Source organism: Hibiscus syriacus, unplaced genomic scaffold (assembly GCF_006381635.1).
Source record: "Hibiscus syriacus cultivar Baekdansim isolate YM2019G1 unplaced genomic scaffold, ASM638163v2 tig00016571_pilon, whole genome shotgun sequence".
NCBI lineage: Eukaryota > Viridiplantae > Streptophyta > Magnoliopsida > Malvales > Malvaceae > Hibiscus > Hibiscus syriacus.
The window spans coordinates 190690-204140 of NW_024062388.1; the positions used below are offsets into that span (position 1 = coordinate 190690).

General features: G+C 36.7%; 3 protein-coding genes and 1 pseudogene across 3 annotated transcripts in view; 2 read left to right on the top strand and 2 right to left on the bottom strand.

Annotated features, from left to right (window-relative positions):
* Positions 1–382: 382 nt before the first annotated feature.
* LOC120208532 (probable disease resistance protein At1g12290) lies at positions 383–3076 on the top strand. Its single transcript, XM_039207772.1, has one exon. It carries the CDS (start codon positions 383–385, stop codon positions 3074–3076), a length of 2694 nt encoding a protein of 897 aa, XP_039063703.1.
* A 3318-nt stretch (positions 3077–6394) lies between these two features.
* Positions 6395–7689, top strand: LOC120208534 (annotated as a pseudogene).
* A 400-nt stretch (positions 7690–8089) lies between these two features.
* The window catches only part of LOC120208551 (phosphatidylcholine:diacylglycerol cholinephosphotransferase 1-like), a 32924-nt gene continuing 27562 nt past the window's right edge, over positions 8090–13451 (bottom strand). The window contains exon 6 of the mRNA XM_039207785.1: positions 8090–8137. The gene's annotated coding sequence lies outside the window, so the exon portion shown is untranslated. The remainder of the gene's footprint in view (positions 8138–13451) is intronic.
* LOC120208535 (phosphatidylcholine:diacylglycerol cholinephosphotransferase 1-like) lies at positions 8145–9407 on the bottom strand. The gene is made up of 3 exons (XM_039207773.1): positions 9209–9407; positions 8806–8942; positions 8145–8448 (listed from the first exon to the last, which is right to left on the bottom strand). Exons 1-3 carry the CDS (start codon positions 9405–9407, stop codon positions 8161–8163), a joined length of 624 nt encoding a protein of 207 aa, XP_039063704.1. The 3' UTR covers positions 8145–8160.

Here is a 13451-nt window from a genome sequence, read left to right on the forward strand (position 1 = left end):
TCTTTTCTTACCAATCCACTACTAAAGAACAATCGAGAAAAGATAAATACCCATTGTTCTTATTCCATGTTTGTTGTTAGTTGAAGGGGTTTCTCTGCATTTTGCAGTAATTTCATAGCACAAATCCTTTGCCTACTCTGTACTCATCTTCCAAACCAAAACCAAAAGCGCATCCTTTATTTTGGAGCAATTTCTTTGTGAAGCTTTGATTTCTTCTTTCTTGTTTTTGTTTCCCCTTTCCTTCCTAACAAAAATCAATCTCTAGATTGTTTCTGTGTGTGTTCAATTTCACTTGCTTGTTTTTCTTCTCAATCATCAAATTCCAGATCCTCTCACCAGGAAGTCTAGTTTGATTTTGAAAGCCCCAAGTATTACCAGAATCATGGGCAATTGCTTCTCTGTACAATGTAATTTCGAAAATATCCTCATTCGTGGTTGGGATTGCATTGTAGGACGGGCTAATTACGTGCGCAAGCTTAAAGAAACTCTTCCAGCTTTAGCTGCTGCTCTTGCAGGGCTGAGGGTACAAAAGAATGACGTGCAACGGGAGGTTGATCTGGCGGAACAGCGACAACTGAAGCGACTCGATCAAGTTCAGCTATGGCTTTCGAAAGCAGAAACTATGATAACAGAGGCGGAAAATTTGATTGCAGATGGCCCTCAACAAATAAATAACTTGTGTCTCGGCGGTTGCCTCTCCAAGAATTGCCTGTCTACCTACAAGTTTGGGAAAAAGGTGGCCAAAATGCTTCAAGACATAAGGGATCACATGAGTAAAGGAGTTTTTGATAGGGTAGCAGAGACTCAGCCAGCAGCTTCAGTTGTAGTAAGACCTGAGGATCGGACGGTTGCTCTTGAATCCACCATCGACAAGGTATGGAGCTGTATCATGGACAAGGATGTGGGGATCATTGGCCTCTACGGCATAGGAGGCGTTGGAAAGACAACACTCTTGACCCAAATCAACAACAAGTTCAGCACCCCACCACAGGGTTTCGACATTGTAATCTGGTCGCTGGTGTCTAAAGATTACAATGTTGAAAAGATTCAAGACAGGATTGGTGGGAGAATTGGGTTTTCGGATGAATCTTGGAAAAATAGAAGTGTTGACCAAAAAGCTGAAGATATCTATGGAGTCTTGCGCCACAAGAGATTTGTTGTATTATTGGATGATCTATGGGAGAGGGTGGATTTGAACAAAGTTGGGATTCCAAAACCAAGCAAAGAAAATGGTTCCAAACTTATTTTCACTACTCGATCATTGGAGGTTTGTGGCGAGATGGAAGCTCAAAAGAACTTGGAACTGGAGTGTCTTAAATCAGAAGAGGCTTGGAAATTGTTCCAAGACAAGGTTGGAGATGAAACCCTCAACAGCCATCCAGATATTACGAAACTAGCTGAACATGTAGCCAAAGAGTGCGATGGACTGCCTCTTGCACTAATTACGATCGGTCGTGCCATGGCTCGCAAGAGAACACCTGGGGAATGGAAATATGCAATCGAAAAGTTGAAGCGATCGACGTTACCTAAAATGGAGAAGGAGGTATATCCGCTTTTAAAATTCAGTTATGATAATTTGTCTTCCACAATGAAATGTTGCCTCCTGTACTGTTGTCTGTATCCCGAGGATTACAATATTCCCACAAAGACATTGGTGGAATATTGGTTTTGTGAAGGGCTACTGAAGGAATTTGATAGATTTAGTGAAGCTCAAATGCAAGGAGACCACATTATCAACTCTCTTCTTAGTGCATGTTTATTGGAAAGAGCGGAAGAATCATTTGATGGGGAAGAGCAAGTGAAGATGCATGATGTGATCCGAGACATGTGTTTGTGGATAACATGCGAGCTTGAAGAGAAAGAGCAGAGTTTCTTTGTAAAAGCAGGGGCTCAATTACTAGAGGAGCCAGATGTTAAGGCATGGGAAGGTGCAAAAAGGATGTCGGTGATGAAAAATAAGATTAAAGTTCTGAGAGGAGCCCCTAAATGCCCTAGCCTTCGAACTTTGTTTCTTAGCCAAAATAAGCTGCAGGTGATCAATGATGGCTTCTTTCAGTTTATGCCTCAACTAACTGTTTTGGATTTGTCGTGGAACATAGATTTAAAATCACTACCAAAGGGAATTTCAGAATTGATTTCTCTAGAATGTCTTGATCTATCTCGGACCGGTATAAGAGAGTTGTCAATGGAGTTGAAATCTTTGTCAAAACTGAAAATGTTGGACTTGACTGGCATGTATCTCAGAAGAATCCCACAGAATTTGATATCTAGTTTTTCCGAGTTGCAAATATTCAGGTTGGGGAATCCGCTACGTTTTTATCCCGAGGAAGACAATGTTCTGGATGGGGGTGATAATGAAAAGCTCATAGAGGAATTGAAAAATCTGCAACATCTGAATAGACTAAGGATAATAATAAAAAGAATGTCTGCTCTACAAAGTTTTCTAAGCCACCACTTGCTTCGATGCTGCATCGAAGAACTAGAGTTGAGGGGTTTTAGGGAGACAAATGTGTTTAATGTTTTATGTTTAGAAAACATGGAGCGTCTGGAGATGTTAGACATCGGTTGCTGTGAAAACATGGAGATGAAAATGGAAAAACTGCATACCAGGGGTTCTCCGAGTACTAATTACACTTCAGGCTTCCACACATTGAGGGTAGTTAGAATTGTAGAATGTAAAAAATTGAAGGACGTTACCTGGCTGTTTCTTGCTCCAAATCTAAGGTATCTTGGGATAGCTGGGTGTGATAACATGGAAGAAATACTGAGCGAGGGAAGACTCGGAGATGTTGCAGATGTGGTGGGAATTCCATACCCTACACCATTTCTCAACCTTCAAACACTTGGTATATGGGACCTACCAGAATTGAAGAGCATATACTGGGATGCCCTACCCTTCCCATGTCTGAAACGTATTGAAATAAACAGTTGTCCTAAATTGAAGAAGCTTCCTCTCAACTCTGACAGTGCAAAAGGGAATCACATCACCATTAGGGGATTCCGAGACGGGTGGGAACAGCTAGAATGGGAGAATGAAGCCACTCGAAATGCTTTTATGCCATCTTTTTCAGCCTGACATACCTTTTCGTTAAAAAATCAACGCATTTAATATTTAAACTATCCGTTGTGATTTATTTTGGTAACTAAACTTTTAATTTTTTCAAAATCATACCTAACGTTTAGTTTTCATTTCATTTTAATACTCGTCGTTAAAAACTTAATGTGTTTAGTACATAAACTATCAGTTTTTGTCTGTTTTAGTACCTAAACTTTTGATTTTTTCAAAATCATACCTAACAATTAGTTTTCATTTCATTTTAGTATCCTGCCGTTAAAAAATTAATGTCTTTAGTACCTAAACTATCAGTTTTGGTTTGTTTTAGTACCTAAACTTTCAATTTTTTTCAAAATCATACCTAACGTTTAGTTTTCATTTCATTTTAGTATCCGTCGTTAAAAACTTAATGCGTTTAGTACATAAACTATCAGTTTTTGTGTGTTTTAGTACCTAATTTTTTATTTTTTTCAAAATCATACCAAACGTTTAGTTTTCATTTCATTTTAGTATCCCGTCGTTAAAAAATTAATGTGTTTAGTACCTAAACTATCATTTGTAGTTTGTTTTAGTACCTAAACTTTCAAAAAAATTCAAAATCATACCTAATGTTTAGTTTTTATTTCATTTTAATATTCGTCGTTAAAAACTTAATGCGTTTAGTACCTAATCTATCAGTTTTGGTATGTGTTTAGTAACTAAACTTTTAATTTTTTCAAAATCATACCTAACGTTTAGTTTTCATTTCATTTTAGTACTCCGCCGTTAAAAAATTAACACTTTTAGTACCTAAACTATCAGTTGTGGTTTGTTTTAGTACCTAAATTTTCAATTTTTTTTTCAAAATTATACCTAACGTTTAATTTTCATTTCATTTTAATAACCGTCGTTAAAAATTTAATGCGTTTAGGGAGAAGTGGGGTGCTATTAAATAACAAAAAGTTCAATACATCTGAGATGGACCCCCCCTTTAGATTTTGACACCTCCAACTTCTTCAAAATAACGTCTCCAATTTCTTTACTTAATTTGATATTAAAAATCTTTACTTTACTGCACAAACAAACTTGCCTCACCGGTAATTGTTGATATTATTAGAGGTCATAGATTCGAACATCGACGACCGCAAGAATGATTGAATGTTTATTTTCAAATAATTGAGAGTAATTAGAAAATTTATTACTTTATAATTACCTTTTAGCTTTTTAATAAAAAATATTTACTTTACTTGATGTAAAAAAAATTCTAATAAAGTTTATGTGAAAAATATCAACTTTGCATGATATATGTATGTGACGTATGAAAAAATATGAAAGAAATATATAGGTATATAGTGTATGATTATAAAAATATGTTTAAATTAATATCATTAATTACCATAACATTAGAAATATTTACAATTAAGTTTAAAATAAAACTCGAACAACTCTATTTGAATTAAAAAAATTCAAATAAAATCTTACTTATAAAATAAATTTTTTTTCTTCTATGGGGACTACCAGAATTGAAGAGCACATACTGGGATGCCCTACCCTTCCCATGTCTGAAACGTATTGAAATAGTCTTTTGTCCTGAACTGAAGAAGCTTCCTCTCAACTCTGACAGCGCGAAAGGGAATCACATCACCATTGAAGGAAGCCAAGATTGGTGGGAACAGCTAGAATGGGAGAATGAAGCCACTCGAAATGCTTTTATGCCATCTTTTCAAGCCATTTGACGGAAGAGATCAATTTAAATAAAAAGAGGTAATAATTGGGTAGTCTACTTGTATAGTTTATCCTTTATTTTAAATAAGGTATCTTTAAATTTTTAACTAATTTATAATTATAAATTGAGTCCTTGAGAATTTAAATTTTTATAAATTAAATTAACATGACCTTTGCAGCGTTTTATGTTCACAAACGCCGCGGGCTTCTTGCGGCGTTGCTTTCACCAGGGCTTCTTGCGGCGCTTTTACTATCGCCAACCATGAAAGCTTTTAGTGACGCTTAAAAACGCTACTATAGGACTAAAAAACTCCACAAAAAGTATATTTTGTTGTAGTGGTGACAAATAAGAACTATAATAATCTTATTAAAAATATTTTTTTAACCGTTTGTGTGATTATAAAATAGTATTTATTTATAATTTTATAGTATAATAATAATGTACACATCACGATAACACAATTACTCAAATATAAATTCTGAAAAAAATATAACTCAATTCGATAAATTCATAAACAATTTCCAAATATAAGTTCCATGGTCAAAAGGATTGACTTTGAGCAATTGGTGATGTGATGAGGAATGATCGTTCCTCAATTGAATTTTTTTTATGGGTTTTCCCATTTTTTTCCATTATGAAATGATGTTATCCAAATAAAAGAAAAGGACAAAGATGAAGTGATAAGGTGATCATGTGGAGATTAGAGATTTTGAGATGAGATGAAATGAAATCAGTGACGGAGCCATGTAGCCCCGGGGCCACTGCCCTCCAAAAATTTTTTACCATTAAAAAAATAGAGATAATTATCAGTTTAGATCTTTAAATTTTAATTTATTTTGATTTTGTCCTCATTTTCTATTATTAGTTATACTTTGTCCCCTGAATTAAAATCTTGGCTCGATCCGGAATGAAACCCAGTTATTTCTGTGCTATCTTTTTGTTTTAGCCCTTCAGTTTCCTAAATAATCTTCCACTGTCATCTTCATGGATTAGATATTATTTCCCAGATTTTCTCTCTATATACTAATTCAATTCTTTCACCTTTTCTAACCAAAAGTTCTCTCCTTTTTCATCATTGTATCTTGGGAACAAAAGAGTATTCTCCATTGGAAGAAAATGCACCAATCTTTACATCTCCAACTCAACCCTTTTCATCATCCAATCGATTGAGAGGTACAGTGTTTGTATTCATGGATCGGTCGAGGGGAGTTCGGGATGATCACTACTGAAATTTTTAAATTTTCATATAGTTTAATTATTTTTTATATTTTTTTTATTGATGATTTAATTCCGTCCTAAAATTTTATGATTCGTAGGTGGCATAAAATTAGGGTTATTTTCATGTCTAAAGTTGTGTGCTTTTCAATGCAGCTAGTAGCTTTATGGGTATCTCATTGCCCAGTAATTCTCCAAAGTTGAAGAGATCAGTCAAGATTAGTGGAGAATTAGTGCTGCTGCTACTGTTACATAAGGTCCCATGGAAGATATTAAAGAGTATGGACTCCCAACTTCCTTCTATTGATTCATTTTTCTTACAAAAAGTTGTAGGTGAGATTTGAACCCGAGACACCTCGAAGTTCTCGGGATGTCTTGCTTGTAGTTTACGGCAAGCCAAGAACTTGTAGGGGTGGAAAATGGAGGAATTCATCCTCTCCAAGTGTGTTAATGTTACATGTTGAACTTAAATGTGCCTCTCAGGTATACGGTTCCTTCGTGGGCGATGTTCGAACTGGGGAAGGCTCCTGTTTATTGGAAAACGATGAACGGTCTTCCTCCGACTTCCGTAAGTGCGCCATTGCTACGTTTTTGATGTCATGTTGCTTGAGCTATACTCTTTAGTCTTTTTTGAATGACGGAGAGAAGCTGAAGCTTTTCTACAATCCAGCAGCAAGCAAACTTGCTCCAAATGAAGACTTTGGGATTGCTTTTAATGGTTATTTCTCATACTCTTGCCCCTTTAGCTTTACTAATGTGATAAGAAGTACAGTCCATTGCTCGGTGACGAAACGAACACGAACCTGTCGAAAACTCAAAATTACTCAAACATGAAATGATTTGAACTCAAAAAAATCAGAGTCCGATATGAGCCTGTGACTTGATGAATTTGTAACTCTGCAGGAGGTTTCAATCAGCCTATCATGTGTGGTGGTGAACCGAGACAAATGCTGAGGAAAGCTATAGGCAAAGCTGATAGTCCAATATACACCATACAAATATGTATTCCTAAGCGTGGTATGTATGTTTCATAGATTTCAATTTTCTTTCTTGTGAATTTCCGATTTCTTTTTCCGTTTGATTTCCGATCGATCACTTGTCATCATCTTCTCTAGTTTTATTTGGCAGCTGTGAACTTGATATTCTCATTCACAAATGGAGTTGATTGGGATGGTCCTTACAGACTACAGTTTCAAGTTCCAAAGGCATGGCAAAGCAGACCAATTGAATTCTTTAACCAGGTAAAATATGTTTGTATTCAATGCATATTTCGATATGGACATGAAAATATGATCTAAGCTTTCGAAATGCATGAAAGTTTGGAAAATTTTGAATATACTCGTATTCGATTCGACACGCACACCTTAATCCGAATATCGTGGTAACAGGGGCTAGCAGGGGAGCTGAGTAAAGAAGGTGCATGTGACAGCAATATTTCCAGACACAAGTATTGTTGTGGATAGATGTGTGATGATTGGTAACTTGTCCAAGGAAGGAGTAAGTAAAAAAGAAACCTGTGTTATTTCATCTGTTTTCTTCCTCATAAGGTGAAGCATCAAGTTCATTTATGAAAATTCGTAAATCCTCGACTCCATTTGCAGGGCGATCGTTGCAGTCTTGATCTGGTTCTGGGATGCATGGACACGAACTCACACCCGTACAACCCTCTGGCCATGTAGACGACGACTCGTTTCCTATTGATTCCGATGCTTGAGACTAGTTGTTAGCCAGTTGCATCTCTTGTGCGTCTTAAATTACTCCTTGCAGTTCTCAAGATTAAAATGAAATGGTAGTTGTATAGAATGTAGATGATGGAGTCATCAACAGTGTTACAAAACAATAGAGGATTGGACCGATCAATTGAACCGAATATCAATTGTTTACCCGGTTTGATATGTCCAACCAAGAATCTTTGATTCGGTTAAGAACCGGAAAAAAATTGAACTCTCTCATCGAGTATCTAGTAGTATTACAACCCAAGACTCGAACTAAAATCATATCAATAGATGGAGTACTCTAGTTTAATAACATTCACCATTTGGAAGGATACCATCAAACACAAGTGCACAGAAGCTGATTATAAAAGCAGTATCTTTTTCTTCAAAATTCGAAGATCTAAGAACATGTTCATTGACAATACTATTACTAGTTCCTCCCTATTGATTATGCTTACTTCATTTGTACCTCACGTAAGAGCAGCTTTTTTCCTGCTCTCTATATACTTGCCCGCGAGCGAATCGAATAAAATCCCGGCACCGACGCCAACCGCCAAATCAATCGTGTAGTGACCCCTTGTACCGGGCAATCTCATGGCTTGAAGCACATTGAGTGTGTCGAATAACCATGCCAATTCCCATCTCTGCATTCTCCTCATGTCCAACGATGCAATCACCGATCCAGCAACGTGGCCGGAGAAGAAGAGGAAAAATGAGACATTCCCTACAGGAAAATCCATCCCTGACCCTACAAATTCCTGCCATTCATCAAAGCTTCAAACGTTAGCGCTTATATCAAAACCATATGTATGTATACCAATGTTTCAGATCAGAATATTTCAAACCATGAAAATTTTACACAAGCAGCTGACCAATCAGATAGTTTCGTTTTCCCAACCGGATAGCATTATGCAGACGGTCTGGTATTGTGCTCTTTGGAATAGCCACCCAAGGTTGGAACCCAAAACCAAACCTAAGGTAGCAAAGCTTTAAGGCACTAGTAGGTGCTCAAACAAGACAATACCGAATCGCGAGCACGTTGCTATGATGCTACGGGGAGAATGAAAATATTCAATCAACTGGCGGGTCGTGACAGAAATAGATTAAGAGTTAACCTGAGGTAATGGGAGCTGCGTCGAGTAACCAAGGATCCCACGACAAGTGAACATGAACAAAGCAGAAATCGTCGCCCTTGGTCGACCCTCAACCAACCAGGTCCCTATTATATACACCGATTGCATCCCAACAACACCTATCAAACATATAAGCAGAGTTCATCAGACCATTAATCTAGCAAAAATTAAAGCCCTTACCTCTTCAGATCTTCACATTTCTACTTAACTTCATGTTAATTTTTATAGAAAACTTTAGATATTTTTAGCATGCAATTACATCAGACTAACATAGTGGGCACGCCTGATCCAGAGGGTATGTCTGCTGTTGCTGTTGATTTTTTCACTAACCTAGTGGGCACGCCTGAGAGGGTATGTCTTCTGTTGCTGTTGATTTTTCACTAACCTAGTGGGCACGCCTGAGAAGGTATGTCTTCTGTTGCTATTGATTTTTTCACTAACCTAGTGGGCACACCTGATCCAGAGTTCCGTGGGGTTAGTGTAAATATTTTGTTAGGATTTGCTCCAGTATGTGTTGCCTGCTGGTGATTTTGAGTCTCTTTGTCGGGAGGTTTTGCTTCTGAAATCAAAGAAGCTATTTTCATTCGGGGAAGTGACGAGGGTCCTGGACCTGATGGGTATACTTTATTTTTCAAAGTTGCCTGGCCTGTTGTGGGAGAGGATTTTGTTTCTGTTATTCGGTTTTTCTTCTCTTTCACGTGTATTTTGCCTTCTTTTAATGCCACTGCTCTGATCCTTGTTCCTAAGGTCTCTAATCCGTGTTTGCCTAAGGATTTTAGACCTATTTCCTGCTGCTCTTTGGTGTATAAGACTGTTAATAGGATTTTGGTTGGCAGACTTGCCCCTTTGTTTCCTAATATGATTGTTTTTAATCAAACTACTTTTGTGAAAGGTAGGTATATTGTTGAACACATGAATCAATTAAGGGTTATGCTAGTAAGTCGCTTTCGCCTAGATGTGCTCTGAAGGTTGATCTTCAGAAGGCTTTAGACACGTTGAGTTGGGATTTTATTTTGACTGTGCTTGAGGCTTTGGGTATGCTTGATCAGTTTAGGGGATGGGTTGCAGCTTGTTTGACCACTCCTAGGTTCTCGATTGTTCTAAATGGCAGTCTCGTTGGGTTTTTTAAGGGTGGTAGGAGCATCAGGCGAGGATTAAGTGTGTTGGAGCAATTTTATTTGTGGTCTCGATTGTGCTGATGACTTATTTTTTGTAAGGGCTCTCTTAGTTCTGTTATTGGGATTAAGTATGTGTTGGAGCAATTTTATTTGTGGTCTGGATTGAGGCTTAATACTGTCAAAAGTATTAATTGCAAGTTGCTTAATTGAATGCATTTAAATAGTTGAATGATTTGATTGACAAAATTTCAAAAATATTGGTCAAAATGAAATGAGACAACATTTAGGTGATCTACTTGTATAGTTTACCCTTTATTTTAAATAAGGAATCTTTAAATATTTAACTAATTTATAATTATCATTGAGTCCTTGAGAATTTAAATTTTTATAAATTAAATTAACATGACCTTTTGTAGCGTTTTGTGTTCACAAACGCCGCTAACTTTTGTGGTGCTGCTTTGACCAGGGCTTCTTGCGGCGCTTTTACTATCGCCAACCAGGAAAGCTTTTAATGGCGCTTAAAAACGTTGCTATAAGACTAAAAAAGCCACTAAAAGTTTATTTTGTTGTAGTGATGACAAGAACTATAATAATCTTTTTAGAAATATATATTTTTATTTTTATTTAATAATTTATGTGATTATAAAATAATATTTGTTCATAATTTTATAGTATAGTAATAACGTACACACATCATGTTAACACAATTACTCAAATATAAATTCTGAAAAAAAATGTAATTGTTCATTTTATATTCGATAAATTTAGAAATAATTTCCAAATATAAGTTCCATGATCAAAAGGATTGACTTTGAGCAATTGGTGATGTGATGAGGAATGATCGTTCCATGGCTCCGGGGGCCACTGCCCCTCCACCAATTTTTTTTACTATTAAAAAAATATTTAAATTTTGATTTATTTTGATTTTGTCCCTATTTTCTATTATTAGTTATACTTTGTCCCTGAATGAAAATCTTGACTCGGTCCTGAATGAAACCCAGTTATTTCTGTGCTATCTTTTTGTTTTAGCCCTTGAGTTTCCTAAATAATCTTCCACTGTCATCTTCATGGATTAGATATTATTTCCCAGATTTTCTCTCTATATACTAATTCAATTCTTTCACCTTTTCTAACCAAAAGTTCTCTCCTTTTTCATCATTGTATCTTGGGAACAAAAGAGTATTCTCCATTGGAAGAAAATGCACCAATCTTTACATCTCCAACTCAACCCTTTTCATCATCCAATCGATTGAGAGGTACAGTGTTTGTATTCATGGATCGGTCGAGGGGAGTTCAGGATGATCACTACTGAAATTTTTAAATTTTCATATAGTTTAATTATTTTTTATATTTTTTTATTGATGATTTAATTCCGTCATCCTAAAATTTTATGATTCGTAGGTGGCATAAAATTAGGGTTATTTTCATGTCTAAAGTTGTGTGCTTTTCAATGCAGCTAGTAGCTTTATGGGTGCCTCATTGCCCAGTAATTCTCCAAAGTTGAAGAGACCAGTCAAGATTAGTGGGAGAATTAGTGCTGCTGCTACTACTGTTACAAAAGGTCCCATGGAAGATATTAAAGAGTATGGACTCCCAACTTACTTCTATTGATTCCTTTTTCTTACAAAAAGTTGTATGGTGAGATTTGAACCCAAGACCTCGAAGTTCTCGGGATGTCTTGCTTGTCGTTTACGACAAGCCAAGAACTTGTAGGGGTGGAAAATGGAGGAATTCATCATCTCCATGTGTGTAAATGTTACATGTTGAACTTAAATGTGCCTCTCAGGTATACGCGTCCTTTGTATGCGATGTTCGAACTGGGGAAGGCTCCTGTTTATTGGAAGACGATGAACAGTCTTCCTCCGACTTACGTAAGTGCGCCATTGCTACTTTTTGATGTCATGTTGCTTGAGCTATACTCTTTAGTCTTTTTTGAATGACAGGGAGAGAAGCTGAAGCTTTTCTACAATCCAGCAGCAAGCGAACTTGCTCCAAATGAAGACTTTGGGATTGATTTTAATGGTAATTTCTTATACTCTTGTCCCTTTAGCTTTACTAATGTGATAAGAAATACAGTCCATTTCTCGGTGACGAAACGAACACGAACCTGTCGAAAATCCAGAATTACTCAAACATGAAATGATTTGAACTCAAAAAAATCAGAGTCCGATATGAGCCTATGACTTGATGAATTTGTAATTCTGCAGGAGGTTTCAATCAGCCTATCATGTGTGGTGGTGAACCGAGAGTCCGAGACAAATGCTGAGGAAAGCTAGAGGCAAAGCTGATAGTCCAATATACACCATACAAATATGTATTCCTAAGCGTGGTATGTATGTTTCATAGATTTCAATTTTCTTTCTTGCAAACTTTTCGATTTCTTTTTCCGTTTGATTTCCGATCGATCACTTGTCATCATCTTCTCTAGTTTCATTTGGCAGCTGTGAACTTGATATTCTCATTCACAAATGGAGTTGATTGGGATGGTCCTTACAGACTACAGTTTCAAGTTCCAAAGACATGACAAAACAAACCAATAGAATTCTTTAACCAGGTAAAATATGTTTGTATTCGATGCATATTTCGATATGGACATGAAAATATGATCTTCTAAGCTCTCGAAATGCATGAAAGTTTGGAAAATTTTGAATATACTCGTATTCGATTTGACACACACACCTTAATCCGAATATCGTGGTAACAGGGGCTAGCATGGGAGCTGAGTAAAGAAGGTGCATGTGACAGCAATATTTCCAGACACAAGTATTGTTGTGGATAGATGTGTGATGATTGGTAACTTGTCCAAGGAAGGAGTAAGTACAAAAGAAACGTGTTATTTCATCTGTTTTCTTCCTCATAAGGTGAAGCATCAAGTTCATATATGAAAATTCGTAAATCCTTGACTCCATTTGCAGGGCGATCGTTGCAGCATTGATCTGGTTCTGGGATGCATGGACACGAACTCGCACCTGTACAACCCTCTGGCCATGTAGACGAAGGCTCGTGTCCTATTGATTCCGATGCTGAAGACTACTTGTTAGCCAGTTGCATCTCTTATGCATCTTAAATTACTCCTTGCAGTTCTCAAGATTAAAATGAAATGGTAGTTGTATAGAATGTAGATGATGGAGTCATCAACAGTGTTACAAAACAATAGAGGATTGGACCGATCAATTGAACCGAAAATCGATTGTTCATCTGGTTTGATATGTCCAAACAAGAATATTTGATTCGGTTAAGAACTGAAAAAAATCGAAATCTCTCATCAAGTATCTAGTAGTACTACAACCCAAGACTCGAACTAAAATCATATCAATAGATGGAGTAGTCTAATAACATTCACCATTTGGAAGGATATCATCAAACACAAGTGCATGCTTATTGAAAATAACTAATGAATCACATGAGGTAGAAGAATTTGTGAAGATGCACGATGTCATCTGTGACATGTGTTTGTAGATAGCATGCGAGTTTGAAGAGAATCAAGAATATCTTGATGATGACTTCGGC